This window comes from Coffea arabica, chromosome 1e, assembly GCF_036785885.1.
Source record: "Coffea arabica cultivar ET-39 chromosome 1e, Coffea Arabica ET-39 HiFi, whole genome shotgun sequence".
Classification (NCBI taxonomy): domain Eukaryota; kingdom Viridiplantae; phylum Streptophyta; class Magnoliopsida; order Gentianales; family Rubiaceae; genus Coffea; species Coffea arabica.
Window position 1 is genome coordinate 9970904 of NC_092311.1, and position 17357 is coordinate 9988260.

The following is a 17357-nucleotide window of genomic DNA, read 5'->3' on the forward strand; positions in this document are numbered from 1 at the left end:
GAGTTGCATGTCAACTATATTACAACAGAGATTTGCATAGACATTATGGCTCGAGATGGTATTGGACCTATCACAATGGAAAGCTTGGTTTAAGGGTCCTTTTAGTTTATTGTTTTGGTGTCTTGTTTGTTTAGTTACTGTTGTAGACGATGGAATTTTAATTAAATTCTAAAAATTACCATTGGTCTATAAATTATTTTTGTGGCTTATTTCTATCCAATCGGGTATTGCCACATGTCATGTACACTTGGAAAATTTGGTTATTAAATGGCCAATTATATTTTTCCACGTGTCAAGGTGAGGTGTTCCAAATTTATTCAAATTGCAGGGATATCTCCACCAACCAAATCATATCATATCACATGTCTACTGGATAGACATTTAAATATTTATTTCTTATTAAAGAGATAATATTTAGAGTCGTTTGATCCATATATATCTCTTATATACTGCAATGGTCTGTCCAATCAGACGGCGCCACGTCACTTGTCCCCACAGGCTTGGCCAATCGGGAAATTACCTATCTCTTTATTGATAAATATAAAATGAAGAGATAATATTTGACTGGCACAGTCCTAATATGACTGCACATCTTGCAAGTAAAGTGGTACACAGGTTTTCAACCTCTACCTCTTGCTACAGTTATAAATAGGGGGCCTCTCAACCAAATCAAGGACACACACACAGACACAGACAGAGATACCAAGAGGCATCTCATACGTTCAAAGCATTGAAGCTCCAAGCTACAAAGGTCCGGCTCTTCAAGCTCTCCAAGTCTCCCATATATCAAGACTTGAATCTTCAAATATCTTCTAAAGTTCTTCAAATCTTCTATATCAAGATTTGAAGGAATCGGTGGTAGATCCAAGAACAAGCTGCGAAGCCCTTGGATTAGCATTCGAGGAGGAGAATCGAGGGAAACTCTCTACAAGTTCAAGAAAACCTCAGAGATTGTACTCACATATTTTCTTAAATTTATATTACACATTTGTCGTGTATATTTCTTGTTTTGTTTGCAGACTTGAAATTTTACCGCGTACAACTGTATTGGTTTAAAAAATCTCAAATTAATTTTCAAATAAGTTTCGGTTTACAATTGTATTTGTCTTACGAAACTTTGTAGTTTATAAATACTACCAATCTAGTAAGTTATTAGTTGGAGAGTTGAGTTGAGTATTAAAAAATAGGTTTGAGAGGCAGTCTCATAGTTGAGATTTATGAGTTATTGTGAGCGAAAGGCTATGACTTGATATTTGTTATTATTATGTTATGAGTTAATAAATAGTTGAGTATTTGTTTGTGTGTCTACTCTCTTTCTCTTCTCACATATTTTTATATGTGCTAAAATTGCTTCCGTTGTGCGTGTATTTTTCATGCCAACAGTTACTCACAACAAAATCCATCTACATACACTAAAATATACATTTTCTCTTGCAAACACACACTTTTAAATTAATATTTAAAAAAAACTAATTGATTACAAAAGATGAGAACATAATATTAGTGAAGCTTGACTTAGAGTTCGATTCGTTTCTTTAATTGAACCAGTCTAGTTCAAACATAAAATTAAGCTTATTTAATAAACTCGGCTCTTGAATAACCGGTTTAAACTCGTTTGGAATCATTTGTATATTTTTTAGAGCTAATATGTCTAATTTTTCTTAATGATTATGTATATTTAACTTATCTTGATTGTTTAAACATTGTTTTGTGAAAAGTATTTGGTGCACCTTCTTATATTTTGTGGAATTATTTTTATTTAGTAAGTTGATTAAATTGGTTAAATTTGCTGGGTCACAAATTTCTATAGGATTTTCAAATTCACTTGAGTTTTTTAAAGCTCCGGCTTATTTAAGCTTAGTTCATGTGTTGATAGAGTCAAACTTGATTTCGAGTTTAGACTCAAGATTTCTTTATGAGTCATCTTTGATGTAATTTTAGACTCAAAACCAAGCAAAGAATTTCTTTATAAGTGGCACATCCAACATCAAGGAAATAATAGGTTATAGGATCCATTATTTCCCACTTGTTAGATCACAAGTTCAAAAGTCAAACAATCAATTCGACTCGCCTCATTTACTAACCTGTATTAGTACCAAAGTTATATGGTATACATGCAATTCGATATTCAAGTTCAACTGATTATGAAACATGTATCCCTTAATAGATTTACCAAAAATAATATTTTAGTATTTAAATTTCTTAGTGTTCAGATTTTTAGATTTTACAGTATTTTTCAGTTTTACCGAACGCCTTTTTGTCTTCTTCAAGTGTTCGGGAGATGACTTTCTAGAAGGAATCTAGAAATTTCATGCGATAAATAGTGCGTGAAGACTGAAAACTGAACAATGTTTGGTAAGATTTTCTTGTCAATTCAGGTCACGACTCTTTCGGGGTGCCGGTCTTTAACATTTACCATTGGTATTAGTATTTGTTTTTGATTCATTAGCGTTGATGTGTTTGACCACCATTGCTGGCTCCATTCATTTATAAGTTGAATCTAGTCCTGGCTCGCTTCTTCTCTCACCTCCCCATATTGTTTTCAAGTAACAAAACCAAACCAAATCTCTGCAAATGGATTCTATTTTTGGGCGAAGAGCACTAATTTGATAAAGACACTTAAATAATGTTTCATGTAAATTCTTCACCCCAAAAGGAGGTGTGGAAACAAAAAATGAATATTTTGGAGGGTAATTCTTAGTTTCATTCTATTTTTATTTGTTCCTACCGTGGTGAAGTTTTAAGATGGAGTTTTTTTTTAAAAAAGAAAAAAAAGAAAAAGCATGAGGTCTTGAACCTAGAAGTATCTACTTGCACCCCTTCTAATTTAGAAGCCAACTCAAGACCCCCCCCAAAAACCCAAACAATATGAATTTTTTTCTTTTCTTTTAAATGTAAGTGTGAGGTTTTGAATTCGGAACCTGTTATTTATACTCTCTTTTCTTGTACTATCCAATCCATGCTTCCCTCTTTAAGATGGAGTTCAAGTGTTCATATTTTGAAAATTTGTATAAATAAAGATAGAGTTATAATTGTTAATTTACAGTGCCCTTTATCTTGTTAATTTTGCTAACTTTATCATTTATTGGATATAAATAGGACAAACTTAAGAGTTTTGAATACAAAAGTATGCAATGTGTCCAAAATTAAATTTTAAAATGCAAAGCAAGAAAGTGGTACGAGTTGGAAGTTATGGAGTGAAGTTAGTCCTATTTTCATTGGTCACTTAGATGATGTACTGACAGGTGTCGAGCATGTACAATAATAATTTCTAAAAAGTCCTAATTACTACCACAATTAATTATAGAACAAATCCAAATACTGGAGCAGGAACCCTAGGTGTGCTATGAGTTACTTGATTCACTCTATTCCCGAAGAGTTTACTTGATCCGATATACTAGAATTGTTTATAAAAGTATTAAATTTGCATACAATGGTAAGTAGGGTTGATTCCACAGGGAACGGATAAGAAGTTGTTTCTTTCCAAGTCAATAAAACAAAATTGGGGGATATTTAATGGAATGAAGATGAAAATAAAATAAACAAAATTCAAAAGCTAACTCAACAAGTTCAATTTACTAAAAATAGCAATTAATAAAATTCTACCCAAAGGATCAACTTTTCAGGTACGGTCCAATTAAATGATTATCGATGCAAAGATATTTCATTCATTCGTCACTAGGTTGGTTATAGCTATCAATAAGCTCTGACAGCCAATTCTTCCTTACTTTTTCGACAGTCAAGGTACGACCGTTGACTACTTTTCTAACCAGAAAATAACCCTAGGTACGACCGTAGGAATTTAATTATCCAGTTGTATTAAAACTAGAAAAACTCAATCCTAACCAATAAACGTGCTAAGAGGGTTTATTTAAACTAGATCTTACGTTTCTTCAACACAAAGCCAATTATGGTGGTTGTCACTAGTTGTCAACTAAACGAACAATTACGGATTCAATTTAATTAACGTTACAGTAGGCTATTAAATTAAATTAAATATCCGGCCGTTGATACTCAATTAATAAAATATCCATGAACAATTAATCCAAGAAACGCACGAATAGTAACGAATTGGAAGAAATAATGAAAATTCGGTTAGATCTCACAGATGTTATGAACCGTGCCTTCGCGTCGACCTTTTGGGTAGAGGAGAAACTTAGCCGCTCCTCATCATATCAATCTCGCATGATTTAATTGAAATCATTCAATTAATTACCAACAAGTTGGGAAAGAAGAGAGAACGAGGAGACAAACGAAAAGTTTTTCTTATCTCTGGGTTTCGTGTTCGTACCGGAGCAAAAGAAAGGTAAAGATAAAGGTCTGATGGAAGTCGTACAAAACAAAAGCAGAGAGCCAAATCGTCTTCCAGGGGTAGCAAAACGAAAGCTACCCTAAAATTGTACAGAACCAGAGCAAAAGTAAACAAAGTGCGTCTGACAGCCGGGGAAAAGAAACTAAAAGCTAGCTAATCTATCACACGTGATTCTGGCTTTTTTTTCTATTGGCCTCAGCCCTTCTTTCCTTAGGAAAACGTCAAAGCTCAAAAGCTTTTAGGATTAATGCTCCTTGGGCCCTACCTCCTTTTCGGCCCACATGAGAGTAGCCGCATCCCAGTTCTTTTGTTCCTTTACCAATCCTGCGGGTCGGTCTCAAGGTTTGTAAAATCGGGATTCTACGTGGAATCGATTTTAGTTTCACAGAATCGGATCGTAGAATCGAATCGTAGGATCGTAAGATCCCACCAAAAGCTCCTAAATTTACCAAATTAATGAAATTAAAATTCATATATCATTTTGTACATCCTAAAAGATATCAAATAAATAAGTTACTCATAAATATATAACATTTTTTACTTAATATCTGACAAGTAATAAAAAAGAGAATATAAACCTGTCATCTGTCATAATTTCAAGTCTTAAAACCAAATGCTTCACAATTTACACAATTATAATTTCAAATATAAAATAATCATCAACCTTCACAAATACTAAAAAGCCAAACATCTAAAACGATTTTCAAAATCAAAATTAACTACTAAAATGTCATCTGTCAAGTTTAAACAAACATGAAAAAATAAAAATAAAATAGTAACAATTCATCGTTTTCAAGTATCGTAATAATTCATAAATACATTAATTTATAATCATTGTCATCATTTTCATCAAATTCAGTATCCCCATAATTCACATTATCAAAATCATTATTTTTCCAATCATCTTCACCATCCCAATTCTTCGATCCAACAAATGCTTCAATCTTTTTCCAATCACGGTCAAACCTACATATCATACAAACAAGTAAACAATTAACAAGTTATACGTATTGAAGCATGTAAGTAATTATTAAATAACGAGGGATGCCCCTAATATCCAGCTAAATTGTGACAAAATTAGCTAATGAAACAAGGATGAACTACATGTACATAATCTAGTATATGAAGGACCTTCTACTGATTACTATAGAATTAAAGACTGGCAGTCACAAACTACAATTCAACTTCAAACTAAACAATTATAACCTAGGGAACTCATTCAAATTTCCAATTCAATCGTCGCGAGACATTACCCATTTGTGAACAGTCCCGTCAAAACCCAAAATTGAAGAACTCCAAAGGCGATAATTCAACAACAGATGCAATAAATTTGAAAGTGAAGCGAGACTCACAATTGGAGTGCTTCGAGGAACGACTTGTGCTCGGGTTCTGTCCAGCTCTCCCTTCACTTGGTAATGGTGTAGGGTTTTCGGACCTTCTTGCTCGGGTCCTCGGAGGACAACGAAGTGCTGTTGGCCGTCGAAGCCATGGCAACGGCGACAGAGATTGAAGCTTTAATTTAGGGTGGCGGTGCTGGAGGCTAGAGATTGAAGCTTTAATTTAGGGATTTGGGCAGGACCGTAGCAAAGAGAAACGACAAAGGAGAAAGGAAAAGGATTGCTTGAGAAGATGAAGAGTACCGAAGCTTTTTTGAGTTTTGACGGAGCTTTTTGAGTCCATGTGGTCAAAAATGTTAAAACATTGCAACTAAGGGCTGCAATCCTTTGATAAATTACAAGCCCACCCCAAATGTTTTGATTTAGTTGCAAAATGGAGTATCAATTTCACAAATTAGGGAAAATTTGTAGGATCGAGGTAGGATCGTACGATCCTACACGATCCTACCGATCCTACCTCGATTCTACATAGATTAATGAAATTTACGATTCTAATGCGATCTGGATCGATTTTGATTTTCTGGATCGTAGGATCGTACGATCCTACGATCCGGATCGCGATTTTAACAACCATGGTCGGTCTTTTAAATGCCTTCCTTCAGCTTCTGGCGTGAACATGTCATAAAATAAAGAGTCTTCTGAAAATTTGTCTCGGGAGATCACTTTTGATACCGATCACCTACAATTTACATAAACATCAAATATGAACAAAATCTCAATACTTAGCACAGAATAACAGCACAAAATGAGCCCAATAATTGCTCTATCATGTACCAAACCTTTATCATCGATCAAATGCAACTCAATTTAATAGATTCCTTTTGCTTGAGTGAGTGACGTGAAATGTCTCTTTAGTAACATCCAAGCTAACCTCAAATTGCTTAAAGAGAGTTCCTCAGCATGCCCTCGTCCCCAGACTTCATTCTTTCCCTGTTGCTCCGCATCAGTTTAAAACACTCTCCGTAACCCTTCATTTTTAGATATCTCAGAATATTCAAGAATGCCAGAAAAAAGCAAGATTTTGATCATTGGTGGAACAGGATACATTGGCGAGTTTATAGTTGAGGCCAGCACTAAGGCTGGCCATCCCACCTTTGTGCTGGTTAGAGAATCTACAGTTTCTGATCCTGTTAAGGGAAAATTTGTTGAAGGCTTCAAGAACTCTGGGGCGACTCTTGTTCATGTAAGCAGCGTTAATTTTTCAATTAATTTGACAGTTCTGTAAATCGGGATTCCTTTTTTTTCCCTTTGAGCTGGTGATGCTTATTTTTGTTCTTGATATTCGAATTCTTCCTTGGAGCAGGGTGACTTGTATGATCATGAAAGTTTAGTGAAGGCCATAAAACAGGTGGATGTGGTCATCTTAACTGTTGGTAACGGACAATTGAATGATCAGAGGAAGATCATTGATGCAATTAAAGAAGCTGGAAATGTCAAGGTGTGTTGTTTATGTGGTCTTGTTACTAATGATTCTCACAGGGGAATGTATTTGAATACGTTTGTTGTTTTTCTTCTGTTGCAGATCTGTAGCTCTGCAATTTAGATCATTAAAGGTTTTTAATTGTCGAAATATAGTAAATTTTGATAATGCACACGAAATTCATGTATTTAAAGGTTGTATGTGTCGTTTGTAGAGCTTGATGATACATGTGAATCATGTATATAATACTTCCCCATTTTCAGAGCCGAGAAGCAACTAAGATTAATTGGCAATTTGCATAATTGAAATTTCAGTCGATTTTAAGCCTATCTATTGGGCAGAGCTAATTGAGATTCTTTTAGTCATTTTAAAATCCATTGTGATCTTGACAATCTGTGAATTTGAGGAAAAGATTGCTGATTGGAATGAAATTTAATAGAGTATAATTTGTGTCAGTTTTTATCTACTATCATTTCCAAATTCTGACACATGATATGGTAAAATTCTCAGAAATTCTACCCTTCGGAGTTTGGAGTTGATGTGGATCGCCAAAATGCAGTAGAGCCTGCCAAGTCTGCATTTGCAGGAAAGTCTCAGCTTCGTAGAGCTACTGAGGCAGCAGGGATCCCTTACACTTGTCTCTCATCTAACGCTTTTGCTGGATATTTTCTTCCAACCTTGTTGCAGCCAGGAGCCATCTTGGGAGATGGAAATGCTAAAGGTAAGGCATGCAATATCACTTGGTTATTTTATTCTTTTTCACCTACTTCACCTGATCATGTTCTTATCCTCTGCTAAACTTATTCCGTAAGAAGGTGAATATTGTACCGGTGCCTAAAAATTTTTTTTTTTTTTTAACGTTTAGATTGTAGCTGTTTTTAATGAAGAACATGACATTGGTACCTTCACCATCAAAACTGTTGATGATCCAAGAGCATTGAACAAAGTTGTCTACATTAGTGGAACCAGAACCTGCCCTTGTAGGAATGGTTATGATTATGATTACGATTCTTGAACCTGTGGTTTAGGTTCTGACTTTGCTCCAATTACCGTTCTTTTTTTTCATTACAATTCCAATTTTTTCAGTTATACTTAAACACTTATTATTATAAAATTGATTCTAAGAAAATATCACAATGAATGTAAAAAAACAAATAGCTTTTATTGTATTATCATGTGTAAGAAAAAAGAAAAATGATGCAAATTTTTTAAAGAATACCTCATTATTGATTAGATTGGATTGATCTCCTATTTAGATTAGTTGTGGGATTTAGACTTACTAATGAGATGAGACAATGGATTACTCAGATGGGATTGAGTCTGCTGGTATTGGGTGATGCCTATTGATATTGAACTCTAAACTAGCCAAATAAATTTAAATAGCAAGTATTTTTTTTGGACTGTTTGAATTGGTTACAAACCGCTGGTTTTGATTCTGAATCATGTTTTTAATAAACCTGAACCTGAATTTTTAGTCATAGTTGTAGTTCCGGTTTCGATTCAATAAATCTCTGGACCTGATTTAAATATGAACTGTGGCTACCCTAGTTGTGGAGAGAGGAGAGAGGGTAATTATAGAAACTAGATAAGAAATTTTAATAATTATATTGAATCTTACAAGAGGTAAGTGTAATTTAACTCTCTTTAATATAGGTTTCTACACAGTTAAAACGAGCCATTCAACAGTATCCACATGTGATAAAAGACAATGCATTTTGGGCTATCTGAGGCCGAACCAAGCTTCTCCAATTGGGGATGGAGGGCCCATGCAACTAATAGAATCTAGATGTCGTATTAGTATACTGATTTGAGCTCAATATAAGAGCCCATTTAGATTACTTTTTTTTTTGTCGATACGATAAATTATCCTAAACTAAGGAGGAGAGGGAGGACCTCAAGAGATCCAAGAGTAACCCGAAAGAGATTGAACCGCTACTGGACCAAACGGATGCACTATGCATCCGCCTGGATTTTTTAAGTAAAGGCACTTTAATTTGACAAATTGGTGGGAGGTAAGGGTTAATGCATTGGTGATAACCACCACCCTTTGGACGGTTTAGATTAAACTGGTGGGAGTTTTTGTAGAGATTTGATTCAACAGACTGGAAAAACCAAAAGTTAAGAAGAGAAGATAAGAAGATTAAAGACAATGATAACATCTTGAAATTAATGTAGACTGAACCATATGTAATATTATTGACTTGTTACAGTTATTGCATTTCTTCCTCAATTTTCCCTTCTTTTTGCCCATGAGTCAAAATTAACCTTTTAAAACAAGTCTATAAATTGAAATACCTTTCTATTGGTGCCTTTGTTGTCAGGAACTACCACAGGGGAAGGGGAGAACGAAGGAAAAAATATGTTCTACTGTAAAATAACATATCAACATTATATTTACAATCGGGGCAAACCACCTTCTAACACTTGTCTCTTGATGGTTTGCACAATAATCTAGACCAAATTCGTTTTAGCAACAGCTCAAGTGAATCATGGTGTATAAATTTATCCCCTCTACAAAATTTCTATGCCATTTTATACTAATAATGGTTCTGGTGTCAATGGTTCCTTGTGCAGCGTTGTAGGAACAAGTGCTCTTCTAGGAAACTACTCCAAAACCTTCCTCTTGTACATCTCTTCCCCGTGTTTCCCCTACAAGAAAGGAAGCCAAAGCAAATTTTAATGCTCCATTTTTTGACTCGTTCGAGGCCTTGCCTAACACTAATTGCTACATGAATACAAATTACACTTACAGCATTACAGAGATTGGGTTACAAGAGGGTCAGTTTAGGATAAAGTATGTTCTGCGAACACTTCCAACAGCACACTTAAAGCTAGATCAATAACATGGAAGATGATCAAACCTCCAGCTGTTAGGTGCAGACATTCGTGATAAAATTTAGTACTAATTGAACTCAAAGCTTTTCTGTTTGATTACTCATCTGTCTTTGTCAGTAACATAGTTTGAAATTCTAGAGACGCCTAATCTGTTTCTTGCATTGCCCTAAACATTATAAAGTCTTCTTAGATCTGCATTTTAAACATCAAGATTCCAGGAATATTTGACCTGCACGGTTTTGCATATGTTATAGTATTCAAGATTATGTTTCATTATGTTAGCAATGGGTTTGGATGTATACGTGCGTGTTTGTTTTTCTGGATTAAATATTATTCAGGGAAATTTTGGAAGTTTGAAAAGAGGATTATTTATTGGGAATGTAATTTCGATTTATATTGGATATATATAGTGAATATGGTGTGTTCAAATTCACAAGTATTTAAATTACATAGAATAGATTTCTAGTAAAGTATTTGGTAAAGAATGATCAAAATATGAAATCATATGATGGAGAATGTAAGGATAGAAACATTTTGACTGAAAAAAGTCAAAAAAAAAAGAAGAATTGTGGAAATTGCATTGATATTTAAAAGAATTGTATTTAATTAATGTGAAAAATTATTGAAAAATTATAGTTTATTAAGAATAGGAGCTGGAATGTGCACGATCATGATGGCCATTGTATTTAAGAAACAGTTAGCATAAAGTGAAAGCTCCTAAAAGAAAAGGCGGGGCACTCTTGCTCCAAACGAAAATGACATTAACGCCCTTCTTTAATATTTTCTCCAGCTAAAAAAAGATAATTCAAAGCTAGTAATAATTTGTTTAGACCCAATAATTTAATAGGGAAAATAATTATTAATTAAAGATTATAATAATAACCATCATACTATTTTTTTAATGAAAATAAGGAAAAATAATTTACTAATTTAATAATGAAAATGATAGCACATTCAATGAAAATGATATAAAATACAAATTAATTAATTTTGAAAGGAAAATATTAATTCTTTACACCAAAAACAAGCTAATTGTTTGTATGAAGTAATTTAATTAGAAGGATAAACATTTTACACAAAAAATAACACCCATTTAATAATAAGAATAATACAAACTACACCAAAAACAAACTAATTGTTTATACCAAATAAATTAATCACAACAATAAACATTTTATCCTAATAAGCACAGGACATTTAATAATATAATAAGATAATATAAACAATAACTTATTTTTTAATGTATACATTAATTCCTTCTACAATATAATATAATTTAACGATGAGCATAAACATTTATTCAGAATCAAAGGACAAATTAATTACGCATCCCACACAAGGGTTAATTCCTTGTAATAGGTAATTTAACGAAAAGGATAAACATTTATTAATGGCTTTTAATAATAAATACAAAATAATTTAATGGAAGCATAAATATTTATTCAAAGATTTATGAATGAAATGAGAAATATGTCTCACGCAGAAATCAATTTTTTTGTAGTAGGTAATTTAATGAAAAGGATAAACATTTGTTGCCGGCTTTCAATAACAAAAAAAAAAAACACAGGGCATTTAATAATAAACAATTAACATTAAAATACCGCTTGTGTTTTCTAGTTTGCTTGAGATGTATGCCCTCCTTTTTATGAAATAAAGTAACCGTTTATAAAAAAAAAAAAAAAAAAAAACAATAACATTAAAATACAAAACAAGATCGAACAACCAAAAAATAACTTTGTATTAATCCATTTTCTTGAACCAAGAGCCAACAACTACCATCATTTCTCCCATTTAATAACTTTGTATTCAACACACAAATATATTAGACACAAACCAACACACATGCATCCACTAAAAATTGCAATTATCTTATTGAGTATTGACCAACAGCACATCATATAATTATTTCATTCCAAAAAAAGAAAAAGGGAAAAAAGCCTCAGACTTTTGCCTGTCTTTCCCTCAACCAAAACCAACACTCATGTGGGAACCAGGCATGGTAGCAAGATGACCAAAATTGGCTCCACATTTCCTTAGCCACTTTGTCTATTGGTTAGAAAAATATTCTAGTAAGAAGACTTCCAAGAACTACACTTGTACACTTTGAGGCAGTTAAGTGTCCCAATAAGCACTACTTTAAACTGGGAAGCCATCGCAAACAAGCTATTAGATGCTGATAATCAAGGATAAGTAAGAATTCAAATCAAAGTTTATCTGTTTGACGAAAATTGTTAGAAGCAAACCAAATTGCTCTATTTAATTACTTATCGAGATGATGCTTTTTTGGGTAGATAACAGATTAATATAAGAAAACAGAAAAGAGAATTAGTCGGCCGTCCAATCACGTAAAAACGTCAATAAGTGATCATGATTTGGTGTGATTAAATTAAACTAGAGAGCTTAATCACACTTGTTAGGTTTATTAACCTAGCAATACTTAAAACAAGTCCTACCTACTGATATAACTAGTTTTGTACCCATTCGTTGAATGAGAATTGTCTAAAAATAATAAATTATTTAGTGTAGTTCATAAAAATATTTGCATAAAATACAAACTTATTGTATAATCTATTATTGTCTTTCTTAAATACATTGTTATTCAAAAATAGTCTTATAATGTAAATTTAAACATCTAATTCAGTGATTAATAAATTCAAAAATGCAAAAAAAAAAATCGACAATATGATGACATTCAAAAACTCACTACAACAAAAATGGTCTTTTCTGACATGTTTATAAGGACACTTGCTGGTTTGTGCCATTATAACACTTCTATCATGACACTAGTTATCAACTCAATAATATATACTCTAATTTTTTTTATTTTATTTGACATAAAAATAATAATGTACCTCTAGACTCCCTATTATGACACTTGCGGAAATGTGAGATACACCAAAAAAAAATTAAAACACAAAACGACGTCATTTGATTTTGGTGGAAGATCCTTTTGCCAAAACACTTAGTGAAATCTCAAAATTTCATTTTGCCTCCTAGTGAAATTTTGCTTCTTCTCTATCTCTCGCAGAAACTCTCTCTCTCGGCAAACTATCTCTCAAAACTCTTGGCCAAAATTTTGCTTTCCCGCAGAGTCTTTTCTGTTGAATCTCTCCGCAATCAAACTACCCTTGCTTTCCCATTGAAGGGATGTAATTGCATGATAAATTTTTGCCCTAAATTGATTTCTCTCGGTTGCCTAAATTTTTGCCCTCCGCCTCTCTCGGCCACTCTCCTCTCCTCTGCTCCCTACCTCCGCCGTCCCGTTGCCCCTACTCCTTCCCTCTCATCATCAGGTTTAGGTTCGTCAAAACCAGAAAATGGAACAACATGACATCGAAAAGGACGAGTTCGGATTCTCCAGAAATTATTTCTTAGCAAACGAATTAGGCAATTCCGGTAAGAAATCCAGCCGCATGCTCGCAGATATCGATGTCGTCGATGAACAGGTTATACTCTGCAATTTTTCTATATGTAAATTTGGTTGGTGGTTTCCTGCAAAAAGAGTTACCTTTTTGGGCCTTTTTCCTTACTGAATAATGCAGGAGCTAAGGGAAGCCCTTGCCCATCTCCCCAACATTTCTAATTTCCAAACTGGTGTCCGACGAAAATTAGGGCTCTGAGTCTGAGAGAGACCTTAGATTTGGGGCAGTATTCGCAGCATCTGCAGTTATTCTTTCTTCGATTTCAGCGATCAGCAGCAAATGTCGCCTCCTCCTGGACCCTACTCCAGCACCAGCACTCTCGCCTTGGTTAACCATCCACCTCCGCCAGCTTTAATTTCTCACAATTTCATTGATGTCTGATCTAATTTGGATTTTTTTTTCGTTTTCGTATAACTGGTGGCAGGTGGCTCGTGCTTCAGCCTTCACGTTTGGAGTCGTCTATGGAAATTTGAAGCTTAAGTATCTTAAGGTATTATTCTCTATTATTTTTCTATTTTTCTCTAATTTTTGAAAATTTTCTTTTGTTTACTTTTGTCTGATTTTGAGTTCTTTTTGGGTAATTATTTTTTGTCATTTGGTGATTTGGGTTTACATAGTCAGAAATGAACATGTAAGGATATCTGTTCACTTTTCTGTTCTGCACTTTTGTTCACTTGAAAACTGCTTTTCTGTTCTGCTGTAAGAATATCTGTTCCATAGCACCATATGTCAGAGAGAGCTGTAATGCTATTGAGATTTGTACAAATTCATTAAACATAGGATAAATAGTTGATAATGCAAATGTTTGTACTTGTCATGAGTTCAATTTGTGTGACAAAATAATGTATTTTCATTTATTTTATTTGAGTATTTTGTTGGCTTTGGGCTTTCATGACACCGTGACTCTCAGGCCAGAATATTGCAAAACCCATTCTGGCTACGTATCCTTCTCAAATGTCTCAAATGGCCCTGCTTCTGATCATTCCGTTGTGAAGATATCAAGTAGGAGTCATGTGTTTGTGCATGACTATCAGAGGCCTACTTACAAATCCTGGGGTGACGTGACTCAATACTATAAGAGAAGAAAGGAAGCTTATTGTGCTGAACGGACTTCTAGTTTGCCTAGTTTGACAGATGGAAGTGATCACAAATTTAGACAACAAAGCACTGATAATGACTTATCTTGTCCATCTACTAGTAATTCACCTCTCTCGTTCAGAAATGTTCATGATTCAGCTTGTTCTTCAGGAAACCTTAGCCTACCGAATATCGTAAGTGTGAATACAATTGCACCAGATCGTGAGATGAAGGACAACTTTTCAAGTAGCAGACAGTCTTATACATCAAATAGCCAACAAGCAGATATACACTGGAAAATCTCTCCGAGGACAATGCAGTTACTTCCAAAGTCTTCCCAACCTAAAATTTCCCTGCCAAAATTATTCGAAGAACAGAAAGAAAAGTATCCCTCAATTGATAAAGGCAGTGCTCATAATGTAACAAAAAGGGAGGCTGCTGCTGAAAAGTCTGTTGGTGTTGACAAAATAAATGGAACCCCCACAGGAAAAGGATCTGTGGAACCAGAAGCTATTATCCAGTCAAATCTTCATGAGAGGCTTGGTTGCATTTATGACAAGGTTCTTGTGGTTGATACTGTCTCTGCTGCAAAGGAAGTAGTTGGTATGCTCACAAATCAATACAGGCATATGGTCCATGCATGTGACACGGAAGTATGTTTTTCATTTGACTTGCTTTTAGACTATTTTACATTTGCATACAACCAGTTGAATTCTGTACTTTAATTATCTTATTCGCTTAATATTCATGTTCTCTCCAGTAGCATTCAAATTTTTTTTGGGAGCTCATTTTACTGGTTTCTGCTAATGTCTAGGTATCAAAGATTGATGTTAAGCAGGAAACACCAGTTGATCATGGAGAAATTGTATGCTGCAGTATTTATTGTGGACCGGAAGCGAATTTTGGAAATGGCAAGTCTTGTATCTGGGTAGATCTTCTTGATGAGGACGGGAGGAATCTTTTGGCTGAATTTGCTCCTTTTTTTGAAGACCCGTCAATTAAAAAGGTAAAGATTTTTTGTATGTAATTCTATGTGGGGCTCTTTGTTGCTCATCAGTTCTTCGAATGATTATATGCCATGTGGGGAACTGCACTGGCTTGTTTTTTTGTAGGTGTGGCACAACTATAGCTTTGATAACCATGTTATAGAGAATTATGGACTTAAACTTGATGGTTTCCATGCTGATACAATGCACATGGCCCGATTGTGGAATTCATCAAGAAGATTAGAAGGTGGGTATTCTCTGGAAGCCCTTACCGTGATTCTTCTGTCATGTCTGATGCTAGGTTATGCCTTGGTGAAGAGTTGATTGGTAAGGTGTCAATGCAAAACCATCTTTGGGAAGAAAAAAATTTCTGTTCACTTGAAGCTCCTGAATCTGTGCAGAGCAATGGGTGGTGTAGAAAGGTTGAAATTGAATGGGGAAACCATGCCCTATCCAACAGAGTTCAGGAAGCTGTCCAGGCAATGTTAAACTTTGTCAAAAGAGAGGGCCCCAAGGGATGGGATGACCCATGGAGTTAAATATCAACTTTTTTTTCCTTTTTTTTTTTGAATTGTTATGTCATTGAATTCAGGCAATGGTGGTCCTCCTTTTAGTTGTTTGATTTTTTTATAGGTACGGAATGGCATCTATAGCGAAGTTAGTAGATTAGTATAGTTTCTTTTCTTCTGAAAGAACTTAGAGTTTCAATGGAAAGTTCAAAGACTTGTATATCTGACATAATTGTGGCATGAATGAAGTGAAGGATTATTTGTTGTTCTACATTGGATCTCGGTGTTATTATATGGTGTGATTAATTTCTCTTTACCTATGTATTCCTAGCAATTAAAAGTGTTAGCATAGCGTAGCTTCTAAAGCAATATTCTAATGTGGTAGAATAGCTATCTTGACACTTTCAATTATCAAGAAAAATATTTTTGTTGGTAGATGAGATGCTATAACAACATAGTTTTCCTGACACATTTTAATGCTACGAGGCTATCCCCACATTGGAAGGGACAACACTCGTCCCAGGTGTGAGGAAAGATAAAATGTCAGCTTAGATTATCTATACTGACACCTTTAAATGCCGCTAAAGGGCATTTTTGTTGTAGTGACTTGAAAATAGGGAAGATCAAATCTTGGCTGATCTTCTATAAACAAAAGAATGGCCAACCCGTTACCAAAACATCAATTTTGGTACTTAATATAAATGGCTTAAAGGTTAATGTGAAAAGAAAAGAAGCCGAATGAAATATTAATAAAAGATAAGAATTCAGAATCAATCAAGTCATAGGAACACAACAACCTTCTAAATCTGTTCATGGCTAATAGAAACCAAAATGAAAACATAAGATGTATTTTGCTATTAAGTCAAAAAACATAAAAAATCTACATAGTCTGATGTATATTGCATGACGTGAACTGCTGTATGACAATCTAAATAGTCTTGCCATTTATGTAATCAGTGACACCTTCTTGTTCTTTAAAAACTTTCTACCAAAGTCTAAAAGAAAACATTAAAAACTGGACAAAATTTTTTTAACCCCAGAAACCTAGAAAATAAAAAAAAATTAATATGTTGTTGAAGATAATTAATAAATTGTCAAAGGCAATTAAAAAATCGTGTGAAAACACATAGTTCAAAAGGCCACTTTTAAATCACTAACCAAAAAAGCAATATGCGTTCTACTTGAATTGAAGAGTGAATCCATAAATTGAAATAACAACTTAATTACAAAAACCTTACCAGAAATAAAAACTAAATTGTAACTTTTAAAGATTTAGAAAATTCAAATTCAATGACCTAGCTATGAAGAAGGTGTAGGAAATTACAAACCAAATACAACGAGTATAAACAAAGTCCAAATGCAGTTCTTGCATTGAAGGGAATAAAAACGAAATTCCGAA

General features: G+C 34.0%; 2 protein-coding genes and 1 long non-coding RNA gene across 4 annotated transcripts; 2 read left to right on the top strand and 1 right to left on the bottom strand.

Annotated features, from left to right (window-relative positions):
• Nucleotides 1-5101: 5101 nt before the first annotated feature.
• On the bottom strand, nt 5102-5968 carry LOC113688855 (uncharacterized). Its single transcript, XR_003448127.2, has 2 exons — nt 5665-5968; nt 5102-5278 (listed from the first exon to the last, which is right to left on the bottom strand). It is a non-coding gene; the product is annotated as an uncharacterized lncRNA (long non-coding RNA).
• A 635-nt stretch (nt 5969-6603) lies between these two features.
• Nucleotides 6604-8206, top strand: LOC113688861 (eugenol synthase 1-like). Its single transcript, XM_027206678.2, has 4 exons — nt 6604-6892; nt 7013-7147; nt 7640-7850; nt 7995-8206. Exons 1-4 carry the CDS (start codon nt 6710-6712, stop codon nt 8009-8011), a joined length of 546 nt encoding a protein of 181 aa, XP_027062479.1. The 5' UTR covers nt 6604-6709; the 3' UTR covers nt 8012-8206.
• Nucleotides 8207-12940: 4734 nt separating this feature from the next.
• On the top strand, nt 12941-16229 carry LOC113700810 (DNA polymerase I A, chloroplastic/mitochondrial-like). 2 transcript variants are annotated; one of them, XM_072053280.1, is made up of 6 exons: nt 12941-13410; nt 13507-13713; nt 13811-13876; nt 14635-15116; nt 15278-15469; nt 15576-16229. In XM_072053280.1, the coding sequence occupies exons 4-6, from the start codon at nt 14691-14693 to the stop codon at nt 15771-15773; spliced, it is 816 nt and encodes a 271-aa protein (XP_071909381.1). In that variant the 5' UTR covers nt 12941-13410; nt 13507-13713; nt 13811-13876; nt 14635-14690; the 3' UTR covers nt 15774-16229. The 2 variants fall into 2 exon arrangements, with proteins under 2 accessions (XP_071909381.1, XP_027077051.1); XM_027221250.2 differs by lacking the exons at nt 12941-13410; nt 13507-13713; nt 13811-13876 and having other exon boundaries at nt 13901-15116.
• The last annotated feature ends 1128 nt before the right edge of the window (nt 16230-17357 follow it).